This window comes from Ipomoea nil, unplaced genomic scaffold (assembly GCF_001879475.1).
Source record: "Ipomoea nil cultivar Tokyo-kokei standard unplaced genomic scaffold, Asagao_1.1 scaffold1026, whole genome shotgun sequence".
NCBI classification, from domain to species: domain Eukaryota; kingdom Viridiplantae; phylum Streptophyta; class Magnoliopsida; order Solanales; family Convolvulaceae; genus Ipomoea; species Ipomoea nil.
This window is the reverse complement of record NW_017617454.1, coordinates 173,308-187,046: the sequence shown is the minus strand read 5'-3', so window position 1 is coordinate 187,046 and position 13,739 is coordinate 173,308. Positions and strand designations below refer to the sequence as shown.

The window sequence follows — 13,739 nt, the reverse complement described above, 5'->3', positions numbered from 1 at the left end:
GGACCCGGAGTGACTCTCATACTCTCATTAAAAAATATCTTTCCAATCCCCACTTCGTTCGTTCTACTGTCCGTTTCCTATTGTGTTTTCATTTCCTTCTGGAGATTCTACTAATTTTATTCGCCTATTATTATTATTGGCTTCCCTACTGAACGGTGTATCACTCTTCCAGCTTCTTCGCTCTTCACCTCTCTTCTGTGAGCTTTAAGGTTCGATCTCCTACCTTTTTGTCTCTTTTTACTGCCTATGTCTTCGTAATTCGTTGTCATGTTCTTTTGATTTCTGCTCAGTTTATTTTTGCGTTAGGTGGACATTTCTTTTGTAGTGAATTTGCTCGTTTTTTCCCCTGATAATCCTGTTTGATTCTGCCTGATTTGTTTTTATTGATGTGGTGATGTTAATGATGGCTAGCTGGATCTGATCTTTATGGACTGTCATCACTCCGGAAGTTTAACTAAATTCTTAAACCACTCATAGTAATTTTTTTTTCAGGATCACTCTGCATCAGGATATTAATGACTTAGTATTAAGTTACTCCTTGTGTGGTATGCAGATCAGGAGGTTCTAGCTAAGTGATACTACTGTGAACAAGTAATTGAATTTGGGCTTCTCACTAGACTAGAAGCTTTTAAGATGGAATCTGCACAATGGTGTGTGGAGAAAAGGGGTCTTGTTAGCAATGACTCCTTTGCAGACATTGAAGGTGTGACTGAAACTGGGTGCCTCTCCATTGTTGTTCTTGGTGCTTCTGGTGATCTTGCCAAAAAGAAGACTTTTCCTGCACTGTTCAACCTCTACCACCAGGTGCTATTTAGATCTTCCTTTTACTAGCATGCTGAGATAAAATATAATTTGGTTTTCATGACACTCTCCTTTTTTAACCACAACACTTCACAAATGAATTGTTAGAACCTTGACTTTCATCAAACACGCTGTGTTGATCATGTGATTATCTGATGGTATACTTGCAGGGGTTCTTGCAATCTAATGACGTTCACATTTTTGGCTATGCAAGGACCAAAATTTCAGATGATGACTTGAGAGACCGTATTCGTGGGTGAGAATTTTGCTCTATCCTCAATTTTCACTCTTTGGTCAAGTAATAATTATTCTCTTAATTTTCATGTATTTTGTTGTGTGGCACTGGCTGGCGAGTTTTCAAATTCACGTGGCATTCTTATATTTTGTAGCATTCTTTATTAGCACAATCCCAACTTCCATAAGTTTCTCTTCTGTCCAATTGAGTTGCTATAAGTTTTTTCCCCCCCCTGAATTTCTATGGTTTGCATTTATTTTCAAGAAACATGAAGCTGTGGCCAATAATGGCCTTATACCCTATCATTACAGGTATCTTTCCCCGGGAAAAGATAATGCAGAAACTGTTCCAAATTTTCTGCAATTGGTTAGTACAATGATCAATCTATATTCCCCTTCAGTAATGTGGTTCTTTCTTATTCTGAGTCAACTCTCCTGCAGATAAAATATGTATCTGGTGGTTATGACTCCGAGGAGGGATTTCGGTCATTAGATAAGGCAATATATGAGCATGAAGTATCAAAAAATAGCACTGAAGGATCTTCCAGAAGGCTCTTCTACCTTGCACTTCCTCCATCAGTATATCCATCTGTGTGCAGAATGATAAAGTTTTATTGCATGAATAAATGTATGCATCTCTTTTCATACTTGTGGCTTCTTATGAGAACCTTCAAGCTCATTTTAGTATGAAATATATGTTCCTTTTTCATTAATATTTCTCATTGAATCAAACTTGTTAGTAAAATACTTTTGTTCTTTTGATGATGCTCTCTGATATATAACCACACATATAGCTTTATCCATTTCTTCATGTCTTCTTTTACAGCTGATCTTGGTGGATGGACACGCATCGTTGTTGAGAAGCCCTTTGGTAGGGATTTGGCTTCAGCTGAGGAACTCAGTGCCCAGATAGGAGAATTATTTGATGAGCCACAAATTTATCGTATTGACCACTACTTGGGGAAGGAGTTGGTTCAGAACTTGGTAATGTTTCTAGAAAATTGTCTCTTTTCCCAATCTAGTTAGTTAATTGTTTCTCATATTTATGCTTTTACTATTTAAAAACACTGCAGCTTGTGCTTCGCTTTGCAAATCGCTTCTTTTTGCCCCTGTGGAACCGTGACAACATTGACAGTGTACAGGTGGGTTTGCACACATGCTGATGGTATATTTAACTACTGAGGTTCAAAGAGGTTCTTTTATCTTGTTATTAGATGCCTGAGTCAAAATATAAGAAAAGGGAGAGAAATTTTAGGAATACTTTAGTTCAATGTAACTGATTTAACTACTTAACAAAGTCCTAAACTCAATCTAGTTGGGATGGACTACGTGGATTCTGTTTCTCGTTCAATATGTAAAGCGTTAATGCCATTCTTAGACCAACTGAACTGTGATAGCACATGCTTGTTTTTTTGGTTGCTGTAAGGTGAATAAAAAGTTCATACTTCCATGTAGTTTCTTATCAGGTTCTGCCAAAAAAGAATTAGCTTGTGTTTGTCCTACCTTGTGGACTCTATGGTTAAACTGTTAAATTAATTCTGTCAAACTGTCCCCTATTCATGTGTTTCACTATTTTTACTCACCTTAGTACATAAAGAGTATTATCTAAGTGTTTGATTTCTATAGTAACTTGTTTTTTATGCAGATTGTATTCAGAGAGGACTTTGGTACTGAAGGCCGTGGTGGATATTTTGATCAATATGGGTACTCTTTCTGGATACCTTCTTGCATGTCTACCCAATTTTACATTCATTCTACCTGTATTTTACTGAATTTTAGAACATGGTAGCTAGTAACATAAAGTTGATCTTAACGTTTGGCAGGATTATACGGGACATTATTCAGAACCACCTTTTGCAGGTAACCTGTTGTGATCTCATGACAATCTATCAATGACATTATCTGAAGTTGCACTAGATGCATTGGTGAATGGTTTCAATAATCAAGTACTTTCTAGTGTTTTGTGAAAGGCATTTGCATTGAGTTGGGTCACTCTCTCTGCATATTATTCTTTACCTTTCCCTCTTCTGCGATCTCCCTTTTTTTGGTTCAACTCTTGAATGTTTGTATTATTTATTTTTGAATTCTCATTATGTCGTCCTTCCCTTTTGCAAACAGGTTTTTTGCCTTGTTGCCATGGAAAAGCCGATTTCTCTAAAGCCTGAGCACATCCGAGACGAGAAAGTGAAGGTTTGCTCTGGATATGCTTTTAGTATTGTAATATGTCTGTTTTTCCACAGAAGCATGTTGAATAATGACCTTATGTATATATGTATGTATACTTTTTGTGTTATACATAAGTATGTATCTGAATGTGTTTTCTTTGTTGCCGATGTTGGCTTATGATTACTAAGATTTTCAGTTTCATTTGATTCATTTAATTTGGAATTCAGGTTCTTCAGTCGGTGGTTCCAATTAAAGATGAAGAGGTTGTGCTTGGACAATACGAGGGCTATAGGGATGATCCAACAGTTCCTGACAACTCAAATACTCCAACATTTGCAACAGTGGTTCTGCGTGTGCACAATGAAAGATGGGAAGGTGAGATGATGGATATCCATTTGGTTAGTATTTTCATTGTGAATAATAGCATACATACTCTTTATGGGATATTTTAAGCTATGTAAGGTATACAAATATTTGTAGGGTTGGTTCTCTCAATATATAGTTGAGAAAAAAAAAGTTTGTACCCCAATTTATTCTTATTAATATTAATTATTACATGAATGATTTGGTGCAGGTGTACCCTTTATACTCAAGGCAGGAAAAGCACTGAATTCTAGAAAGGCAGAAATACGTATCCAATTTAAGGAAGTTCCTGGTGATATATTCAGATGTATGTATTCCAATTAACATACATAAATTCCATTTTCAATTCCCTAGCTACATACTCTTAATTAAGATCTTCAGTATTGTGCAATCTATTTTCATAATTTGGTGCTGGCGGTTGCAATGAGTTTAAGTTTTGAGTCAGTCCTGTGACTGAAAACATCTTGTAAATATGCATATTTATCAGGTCAAAAGCAAGGGAGGAACGAATTTGTTATACGTCTTCAGCCTTCTGAAGCAATGTACATGAAACTCACGGTAAAGCTAGCGTATATGCATTTATATATTTTTCCAATTGGTTAATATCACTGATTGGACTAGTCTGTTACTGGCAAAGCTAAATTGCTGGAATAGCTAGCTAGGTTCCCCAAGATTTACACAAGTTATTGAATATGAACCTCTTAGCATGAAATCAGTAAAATGAAAATGAGAGACTTGGATATATATATATATATATATATATATATATATATATATATATATATATATATATATATATATTTTATATATATTTTATATATATATTATAGTTGCATATATATATTCTAAGTTGCTGAGATGGAATTGATGGCTGGCCTGGGGTGGTGACATGTTTAGTGTGTATCTCCTTTAATTTGCTTGCTTGCAGGTGAAGCAACCTGGACTGGAAATGTCAACGGTTCAGAGCGAACTAGACTTGTCGTATAGGCAACGTTATCAAGGGGTTACCATTCCAGAGGCTTATGAGCGTCTAATACTGGACACGTATGGCTGTATATATCTGCTTTTACATTATTATTAGTTAAAAATCCCTAGCAATTTTCATCTAAATAAATAATGCTAATACTAACATGTATGTTTTCACAGAATAAGGGGGGATCAGCAGCATTTTGTTCGTAGGGATGAACTGAAGGTAGGTATTGAATGTGATATATATAATTATGAACACAATGCTTGCTAGCTTATTGTAGCATCATATATATATATGGAATATATATATATTATATATTGTCCAGGCCAGATGGATAGGATATGATGATTGGTTAGTGGATGTGTGAATATATATAATGTTAGTTGATGATCTGATGTGCAGGTGGCATGGGAGATATTCACCCCGCTATTGCACAGGATAGATGATGGAGAGTTTAAGTCAATAGCTTACAAGGCAGGCAGCCGAGGCCCTGGGGAAGCAGATGATTTGTTAAAAAGGGTGGGGTATGTTCAAACACATGGATATATATGGATCCCTCCGACCTTATAATATTACAACTTAACAAAGTGATGAAGCGAAGATGGAGTACTATATGTGCGGCATATATATATGCATGCATGTTTGTTCCAGATACAGATAGATACCCAAAACTTGGGGTGCGGTTTGTTTCAGAATAAGTAATACCCCCACGGGCTGTAAAATTGTAATGGATTACTATACATATGATAATAATCCTCATATCGATCAGCTGGCTGGTAGGGTATACCTATACATACTATGATTCATGTATATGTACGTTTCATATATATGGTTATGTGTTTTAATATAACAAACCTTTTCAGATGGATGCATGGGATGTTATTGATAGATAGATGTAACTGAATTATTGTTTTGTTTTGTTGGTTTGTTTAATATAATAAAGCTAGGAATGTAATGAAGATTTTAAGTGATTGGATAGGTAGAGATGAGATGTTAATGAGGTGAGGCATATATATATGCAGGCTGCAGGCAGGAATTATATAATATATATAGAGCTGAGCTGAGCTAGCTAGGTCAACATTAATTAATAATAATAATATATGATATGGAATAATGCCAATTATATTATTGTCTCCGACGACTCAGCTAGCTTTCTAGCTCCTACATACATATATTTCCTGGGCGGGACGGGATCATATATATATATATATATATATATATATATATATATATATATATATATATATATATATATATATCCTGGCCGGATCGCTCATTCCCCACAAATACATAACATACTGAGATCATAAGGCTGATCGAGGCTGATGATGGGCGGCCGGGATGATAATATATATATAAAAATGGAGAGTGTATGTACGTGCAGTGGTATTTAGTTTTGAGCTGAGGAGTGAGGAGGAGATGAATATTGAAATGAAACGTGCAGTGGTGGATAGATATGAAAGAGATGAGAGGGCCGGGCCCCCCCCATCGCTATGAGAAAAGCTAATTAAGGGTAGTGACTAGTGGAGTGGTTAGGTTAGGGGGGAAGACAGCGATATAAGCTTCACATGCATCGGTATTATTGTTATTATTATTGCAGGCAGATGGATCGATCATCGAAACCCATATATATGATCCGATATGATCCATCAATCCAACATGACACGTACGTACAGGCCCGCAGCGTATATATATATATATATATATACAATATACCCGGCCACTGCGCGCACATATGCATACATCTAGCTAATGTCTGTAATCTTCATCGCCTTTATGGCTTTATATCCATCGCTATCACCTCCAAAAAGCAAAGCTAAGCTAAAGAGTAAATTAAAGGCAACTAATTTCATTAATAAAGCTGCTGCTGCTGCTGCTTTATCTATCACATGGCCTGCAGTGCAGTTCCAATATATATATCATTCGTGACACGACTTCCTACCCTCCATCCTCTCCTCTCTCCATTCCCATCTGCTCACCTCTCATCTTCCTCCCTACCTACCATCTCTATACTTATAATCTTATATACATAGGGACAAGATCAAATGCGAACAAAAGAGGTGTTTGGTAAATGACTGTTAACTGATAGCTCTTAGTTGATTGTGTTATAAGTTTAACTAGTTGTACTGTAGCATTAACGAGTTGTAGAAAAATGTTTTAATGTTAGCTGATTATATACAAAATGACTTTCTCATTGAATTAACTTAAAAAAAGACTATATATATATATATATATATATATATATATATATTCCATCTGTAATTTCAATTAACTACTCCAAAAATTCACATGCCATGTGCACTTTAATTACATAAAGATAACATAATGTGAAGTAGATATGGATAAAAACAAAGGTGTACTTTTGTGTTCAGTGCAAATATAAATATATAATGGTACTTGAAGGAAGGAGATGTTTGGGGTGGATATGTTTTGCCCGATGGACAAAAGATGTACTCGTATGTTTTTAGGCCGTCTGTCACTTTGAACCACCCACCCCCTCCAGTATTATTATTATTTTGGTACATCATAGAAGCTAAAACAGTAACAAAATTAAGTAGTACGTACTTAAATATCATATATAATAAATCAAGTTTATCCCATTTTCGCAACACAAATGCATTAATTAAATACATCCAATGAATCTTAAGCGTTAATATCATCATATTATTAATTTATTATTATGTATCATCGCCTCCCAAACCACAATGAAAGTTTACCATATAAAGCAAGTTTTTGACCAAAACAAAGGAAAAGAAAAGCTTTTAGCCTTTTATGCCAACTTGAGAAAATGCTTTGCTTAGTGGAAGCCATTTGTAATTTTCAATAATTACGTGCCCCACTCCCAAAAAAAATAAAAAATCATTACCATTTGTTTGGGAAAATCATTAATCTGGATTTTTTTCCCTAAAGTGTCTTCCACTATTCACATACTAATAAAGAAAAAATTACCTTTCATAATATTTCAATTATCAATGTCACTCTTAAACTATTAATGATATAAATGTTGCTCATCAATTTTTAAAATAGTACATATATTGTCTATACCATACTATAAATGTTGCCTTTCAATTTCCTCCCGTACACGAGAAAGAAAATATATATATATATTATTTTAAAAATTAAGCAATAACATTTACACCACTAATCATATAACAGTGATATTAATAATTGACATATTATGAATGTGTATAAATTACAAATTTTTCCTTAAAAAAATTAAATGCTAATAATATTGTATTTTATTAAATTATAAATAGTTTTACACGTCATTAATATCATATATGATACTCCGTACAAAAAAAAAAAAAAGTATTGATAATTATGGAGTACCAAACATGACTTTACGATTGATTATTCAGAAACCGAACATAAAACGGAGGAAATCCCACAATCACAGACCCATTCTCGCGCTGTCCGCCATTTTTCCTTTCATATCTTCGTTGCACCGTAGGCGTAGCAGTCACCGCCGACCGGAACCCACACCGTATATTCTGTCTTTGGCGCGGGATCTCTCTCTGATCTCCATACTTAAAAGCGGCTTTCACATTTCAAGAGGAATCTCTCCTTTTCATACACTTACTTGTACCACCTTCTCATACGCTGTCAGCCTCCTCAACCCTCCTCGCAACAAAACAAAACAAAAGCAAAAAAGCTTTACCAAAAGTTGAAGGTAGTATTCAAAGTTGCATTTTTTTAGTTTTGCTTAATCCTTTCCTGGTTTTCTACGGTTTTATCAAGTATCAAGTGGTTGATTGTTGATACCATCATTGATTATCTATCGTATGCTCCTTTAATGCTTTCACTCACCGTTGTTTAATGATTAGTAGTACTAATTGTTTACTTTGTCATGTGTTTCTTCCCTCATTTGTGTTCCACTTTCACTTTGTGGCTGTTATGAGTGGTTTTAGTACTATTGTTAGTGAAGGTAGTCCCGGATATGTAAAAAGGGCAACTTTTATTATATATTCGGACTTGGAACTTAGTTTAGCTGCTCAAATTTGTTTTATACACTAGTATTTTCTTCTAGTGTTGTTTAATATCACATCACTGCACCGTCTTCTTGCTGAATACTTTGTTTCTGCATTTCCCCTGGATTTCGGTGCTTTAATTTTCATTCACCTTTACTTTTTCTTCACAGTTATCAATTGATTGTTGATTGCTTGTAAACCAGTAGGGTCTCCCTCATTATTCTGCTTCAGTATTTGCATATCCATTTGTCGGTCAATCACCTTTTGTTAATCACAGTTCCTTAGTCGTCTTTGTGTAACAGGCCTCTATTTGATTGCAGCATTTTCTGTTGTAAGTTATTATTCTTCAAGATTTATGCAACTGGTAATGGGGGTAGTATTCTAACTACAACCTTTAATTTGTTTATTCTTTTCAAGTGGACTTTACAAAGAGCTATTTCAATTTTCAAGAGAAAGATAACACTTTGTTGGTGAATTTGGTATACTTGGTTTTCAATGTCCCCAACCTACTTTCCTCTCCGGTGGGAGAGCACCGGTGACCAGTGGTGGTTTGCATCCCCGATTGACTGGGCAGCTGCCAATGGACACTATGATCTGGTCAGGGAACTTCTTCGCCTGGACAGCAATCACCTTTTCAAGCTCACCTCACTGCGCAGAATTCGTCGCCTTGAGACTGTATGGGATGATGAAGCACAGTTTCACGATGTTGCTAAGTGTAGGTCTCAGGTTGCAAGAAAGCTGCTTGTGGAGTGCGAGAACAAGAAAGGCAAAAATTCTCTTATAAGAGGAGGATGTGGTGGATGGCTGCTGTATACTGCTGCCTCTGCTGGGGACTCGAGTTTTGTCCAAGAATTGCTCGAAAGAGACCCCCTGCTTGTCTTTGGCGAAGGAGAATATGGTGTCACTGATATATTCTATGCTGCTGCGAGGAGTAAGAATTCTCATGTCTTTAGGATTCTTTTTGATTATGCTGTTTCCCCGAGGTTCTTATCAGGTAATGGCAAAGAGCTGGAAGAACACGTTGGTGACATTCCATCGGCTTACAAGTGGGAGATTCAGAACAGAGCTCTTCATGCTGCTGCTAGAGGAGGTAATCTCGGGGTTCTGAGGGAGCTTCTAGCTGATTCTTGCACCGATCATGTGTTGGCTTACAGAGATATACAAGGTGCCACCATCTTACATGCAGCTGCAGCTCGAGGCCAAGTCGAGGTGTGGATCTCAATTTGTTTTACTAAATTACAGCTTTTAATGTATGTGCTTTTTGGATGATTAATTGCTAACTAGAGTTAGGCTCTTGACCATTAATTCTTGTGGATGTGCTAATTGAAAATCCTCAGATACTTGTTTAGATCCAGACTCCAGAATACACATTGAAGATTAGAAGTTTCACCTCTTATTTGTTATGTTTCCCTTTTCATGATTACCTGCAGACAACATTAGTAGCCTTTTCAGTTCCTTATAGATAACTTAACATTTACTCAGTGTTATTATTATTATTGTTGTTGTTGTTATTATTTTATTATTATGTCGACTAATGTGCAATGCCACCTAAGGCTAAGGATGATGCTTTATTACAAAGTTAGGTTCTGCATCTAGAAAAAGCACGTAAAAGATTTTTCTGTCTTGATAATTTTAGCTGTTCTTTCACGGATGCAGGTAGTCAAAGATCTTATAGCATGCTATGACGATATCATCAGCTCCACAGACAATCATGGAAACACAGCATTACATGTTGCTGCTGCTAGGGGCCAATTAGGTGTAGTTGAAGCCCTTACTATTGTGTCACCCTCGTTACTCAATTCCACAAACAAAGCTGGAGAAACATTTCTTCATGTTGCGATTACTGGTTTCCAAACTCCTTGCTTTCGGAGATTGGACCGTCAGATTGAGCTCATGAAGCAATTAATAAGCGGAAGGATCTTCGACATTGAAGAAATTGTAAATGCGAAGAATAACGATGGCAGGACTGCGCTTCATTTGGCCATCATTGGTAACATTCATTCCGAGCTTGTGGAGTTGCTTATGACTGTGCGCTCTATGGATGTCAATACTCGGGATAAGGATGGAATGACACCGCTTGATATTCTGAGGCAACGTCCACGCTCAGAATCATCGGAGATAATTACGAGGCAGTTGATTTCTGCTGGAGGGATCTTCAGTCAGCAGGAATATGCAGCAAGAAGAGTTTTTGCTTCCCATTTAAGGATGCAAAGCATGGGAGTTAGTCCCGGCACTTCTTTCAGAATCTCTGACCCCGAAATATTCTTGTACACAGGCATTGAGAATGCATCGGATGGAAGTGAGGGCTTGAACACTTTTACAACTGAAGTGAGTCAACGTGACTCAACTGTGGAAAGCCTCGGTCACAGAAGTAGTAAGCCCGGAAATTATGGCACACAACGACTGAAACGTCTCCTGCAGTGGGCTAAGATTAAGAAACGAGATACTGAGAGGCATAAGAAGAAAACAGAAGCAGTTGATGAAAGTCCAGTGGACAATAATTCAGACGGCACACCAATCTCTCTGCGCCAGAGATTCTCCAAGCCTTCCAGTGTTCCAAACAATAACAAGCGATCACTTTGTGTTAGGAGTAACCTCCCAAGTCCAACAGCAAAGAAGAGATTTGCTTCGGGGTTGATAAACGGTGTAATGCAGGCGATGAATGTCCCTCGTCGTCGCTCATCTCGTTCAAGTTCGTTATCAATATCATCTCTGTCATCACTAGAGTCTTGTTCAGTAGAGAAACAAAAAGCAGTCCACATTGAGAGTGAGATTGCAGGAGGAGGTTCTTATTGTAATGAAGCTGAGAGAGATCCGCAGCAGGGGAACAGAAGGTCATCTTCGTCAGTGAACCAGTACTTTTGCTTTGGTGGTCCAGGAGCAGGAGGAGGAGGAGGACAAGGACTGAAGGCTCCACCTGCTGGGCTGATGCAGCCATTTGAAATTTATGAACGCTCCGTTTTATCGACTGCTTGATGAATCCGGAAATGGGTGTAAGAACAAAGACACTACTTCTAATTTCTGGAGGTCAGTGAACCTTAATTAGCTTAAATATATATATGTTGGTTATGCATGTTTGTAGCTAGCTCAGCTCCCCCCCAGTTATTACGTTCGTACTACATGATGTTTAGTGACATTTGGGCGATATTAAATTGAAAAATACTATATGGACTCCCGTTTATTACTCCCAACTTCTACTCTCTCTCACAAATCCTTGATGGATACACTTTTCTTGGGACTCACATGATGAAAATATCCAATTCATGTTTGCCACATTGATACATTGGTAAATTAAAAGTAGTTATGATGATTAGACAAGGCAGGCAGGCAGGCATTGGGCATAGGGCATAGCTGAGTAGAGTTGGTGCTTGCCCAGGCAAGATGAATTGGGCCTGTATGTAATGTAAGATAGGTGATAGATATAGATATAGATGGTTTAATAAGGTTTGATGATGTTGATATGGAGCGGAAGCAAGAAAGATAAAGATTTTGGGTTAAATGGCGGTTCTATCTACCCAACCACGATTCTTTGTTTATTATTCAAAGAAAGAAAAAACATATATGTTAGGTTGGTGATTGAGTTACGTTACTACTTAATTATTACTTTAGGAAATGAAATGTGAAACAGCATTATATTGATGAGAAAGCATATATGCAGAAACATCCTATCCAAAATGCTTGGTAGCTAGAAGAAAGCAAAGCATATGTAGAAGAAACCAGACTTAGAGAAGAAATATTTTCATTATCAAAACTGCCAAAACTCTATTATGAAGAATACATGGAGGAATTAGGAATGGTTTATACAATGCAACCAACAGGTGGCGGGAGAACAACTAACTGCCACTTGTAACTACCCTATCTCAATTCTCAACTGACTCACCTGGCCCTTCTGCTATGCTGTTCCTCCAATATGAAATGTCTGTCAGTCATACCCTGCCGAGCAGGGAATACAAATCTGCTAGCTAGCTTAGCTGTTTTGGCTAGCTGGCTGCGTTTCTGGTTCATGGGTTTACACACTAAGAAGGGAATCAAAATCATAGTTAATGTTTGATTGACAACTTTTTAAAACACAACAATGGGATTTGATTACTTCTTCAATTAGATTTTTTGTTTTGAGTTTTTTTTTTTCCCTCTCATAATGGTGTTATGGATGTCATTATATTAGGATCAATTGGCTTAATTTATTGTTTTTGTATTTTTAAAACTTTTATTCTCATTATAGAGTCATATATGACCAAACATCACATTTCAATTTCATCATACTACCAAAGATGCAAAATACTTTCGCCTAAATCCATTTTCAAGTATTTGATTATTTCTTTATTTACTTACAAATTTTTTTCCTTATGAGTGAACACAGTGACTAATCCCCCACCTCTTTTGGGTGAGACAGCTGACCTAAAAATTTAAGGCCATATTATCCCTCCCATTACATATATGAATAAGTAATTTGTCACCACTACAAGCTAAGCTAAGATACTGCTAGGTTGGCTAGCTGCGCTGTTTCAATCATCCCCTACGTACATACAACATATCTAAATAAACAGACAAATTATAGCTTGAAAACGTTGAGGCAGGCGTCATCGGATGACGTACGTTAGCTCCAACATGGTAGTTGACTTGAATGATGGATAGTATATGTGTATATCAATCCAGTCAAAGGTATTGAGCGATTATATTGATTTTTCTTCCGCTAGGAAGGATTAGGCAGCTCATATATGAATGGCTGCCGTATGGAATTCTAACACTGAATATATATAAAAGTCGTACTGAATAGTCAGTCAGTGATAACAGCTGCGCACGGCTGCAATTTGGCTCAAATTTCAATTCCTCCACATCCTGCACATCAACACAACTACTTTTGACTCATTTATATAATTAATATATATATGTTCATACTTAATTTTCCTCCCATTTCACGCACTCATGTATGGGGTATATGGGATATTATCCCTCAAAATCAGTTTATTTATAAACTAACTCGTGATTAGATTACGAATAAGTTGACTTTAATTTGTATAAATATATAGTAATTAAGGACAATATAATTAATTAAATTGCTATATATGCAGTAGTTGGTGCATATTTTTATATAAGTGTTTTATTTTTATTTAGGAATGTTACTATTCCTACTGTATGAACACCCACCCAAAAAAGTACACATCACTCATTCTATATTCTTGCCCGCCGCGGCGCCGCCAGATGCGACCACAGCAATCCATCGACTTCAATTGCAT

The 13,739-nt window shown here is 36.6% G+C and overlaps 2 protein-coding genes across 4 annotated transcripts; both read left to right on the top strand.

Annotated features, from left to right (window-relative positions):
• On the top strand, positions 1 to 5,344 carry LOC109180314 (glucose-6-phosphate 1-dehydrogenase, cytoplasmic isoform-like). Its single transcript, XM_019329820.1, has 16 exons — positions 1 to 209; positions 554 to 804; positions 972 to 1,057; positions 1,348 to 1,402; positions 1,477 to 1,663; positions 1,862 to 2,019; positions 2,109 to 2,177; positions 2,681 to 2,739; positions 2,859 to 2,895; positions 3,154 to 3,225; positions 3,429 to 3,576; positions 3,776 to 3,871; positions 4,052 to 4,122; positions 4,493 to 4,608; positions 4,711 to 4,756; positions 4,937 to 5,344. The coding sequence occupies exons 2-16, from the start codon at positions 634 to 636 to the stop codon at positions 5,102 to 5,104; spliced, it is 1,539 nt and encodes a 512-aa protein (XP_019185365.1). The 5' UTR covers positions 1 to 209; positions 554 to 633; the 3' UTR covers positions 5,105 to 5,344.
• Positions 5,345 to 7,899: 2,555 nt separating this feature from the next.
• LOC109180312 lies at positions 7,900 to 11,637 on the top strand. Of its 3 annotated transcripts, none has more exons than XM_019329817.1 (3): positions 7,900 to 8,204; positions 8,920 to 9,711; positions 10,159 to 11,637. In XM_019329817.1, exons 2-3 carry the CDS (start codon positions 8,998 to 9,000, stop codon positions 11,476 to 11,478), a joined length of 2,034 nt encoding a protein of 677 aa, XP_019185362.1. In that variant the 5' UTR covers positions 7,900 to 8,204; positions 8,920 to 8,997; the 3' UTR covers positions 11,479 to 11,637. The 3 variants fall into 3 exon arrangements, with proteins under 3 accessions (XP_019185362.1, XP_019185363.1, XP_019185364.1); XM_019329818.1 differs by having other exon boundaries at positions 8,915 to 9,711; XM_019329819.1 differs by lacking the exon at positions 7,900 to 8,204 and having other exon boundaries at positions 8,321 to 9,711.
• The last annotated feature ends 2,102 nt before the right edge of the window (positions 11,638 to 13,739 follow it).

What these genes read in the sequence shown, in the direction of transcription:
- LOC109180314 (XM_019329820.1), top strand. Translation starts at nt 634, where the DNA reads ATGGAATCTGCACAATGGTGTGTGGAGAAAAGGGGTCTTGTTAGCAAT. An exon ending in TCCGAGACGAGAAAGTGAAG is followed by an intron (nt 3,226 to 3,428) that starts GTTTGCTCTGGA and finishes TTTGGAATTCAG; the next exon opens with GTTCTTCAGTCGGTGGTTCC. An exon ending in CAATGTACATGAAACTCACG is followed by an intron (nt 4,123 to 4,492) that starts GTAAAGCTAGCG and finishes GCTTGCTTGCAG; the next exon opens with GTGAAGCAACCTGGACTGGA.
- LOC109180312 (XM_019329817.1), top strand. Translation starts at nt 8,998, where the DNA reads ATGTCCCCAACCTACTTTCCTCTCCGGTGGGAGAGCACCGGTGACCAG. An exon ending in CAGCTCGAGGCCAAGTCGAG is followed by an intron (nt 9,712 to 10,158) that starts GTGTGGATCTCA and finishes TCACGGATGCAG; the next exon opens with GTAGTCAAAGATCTTATAGC.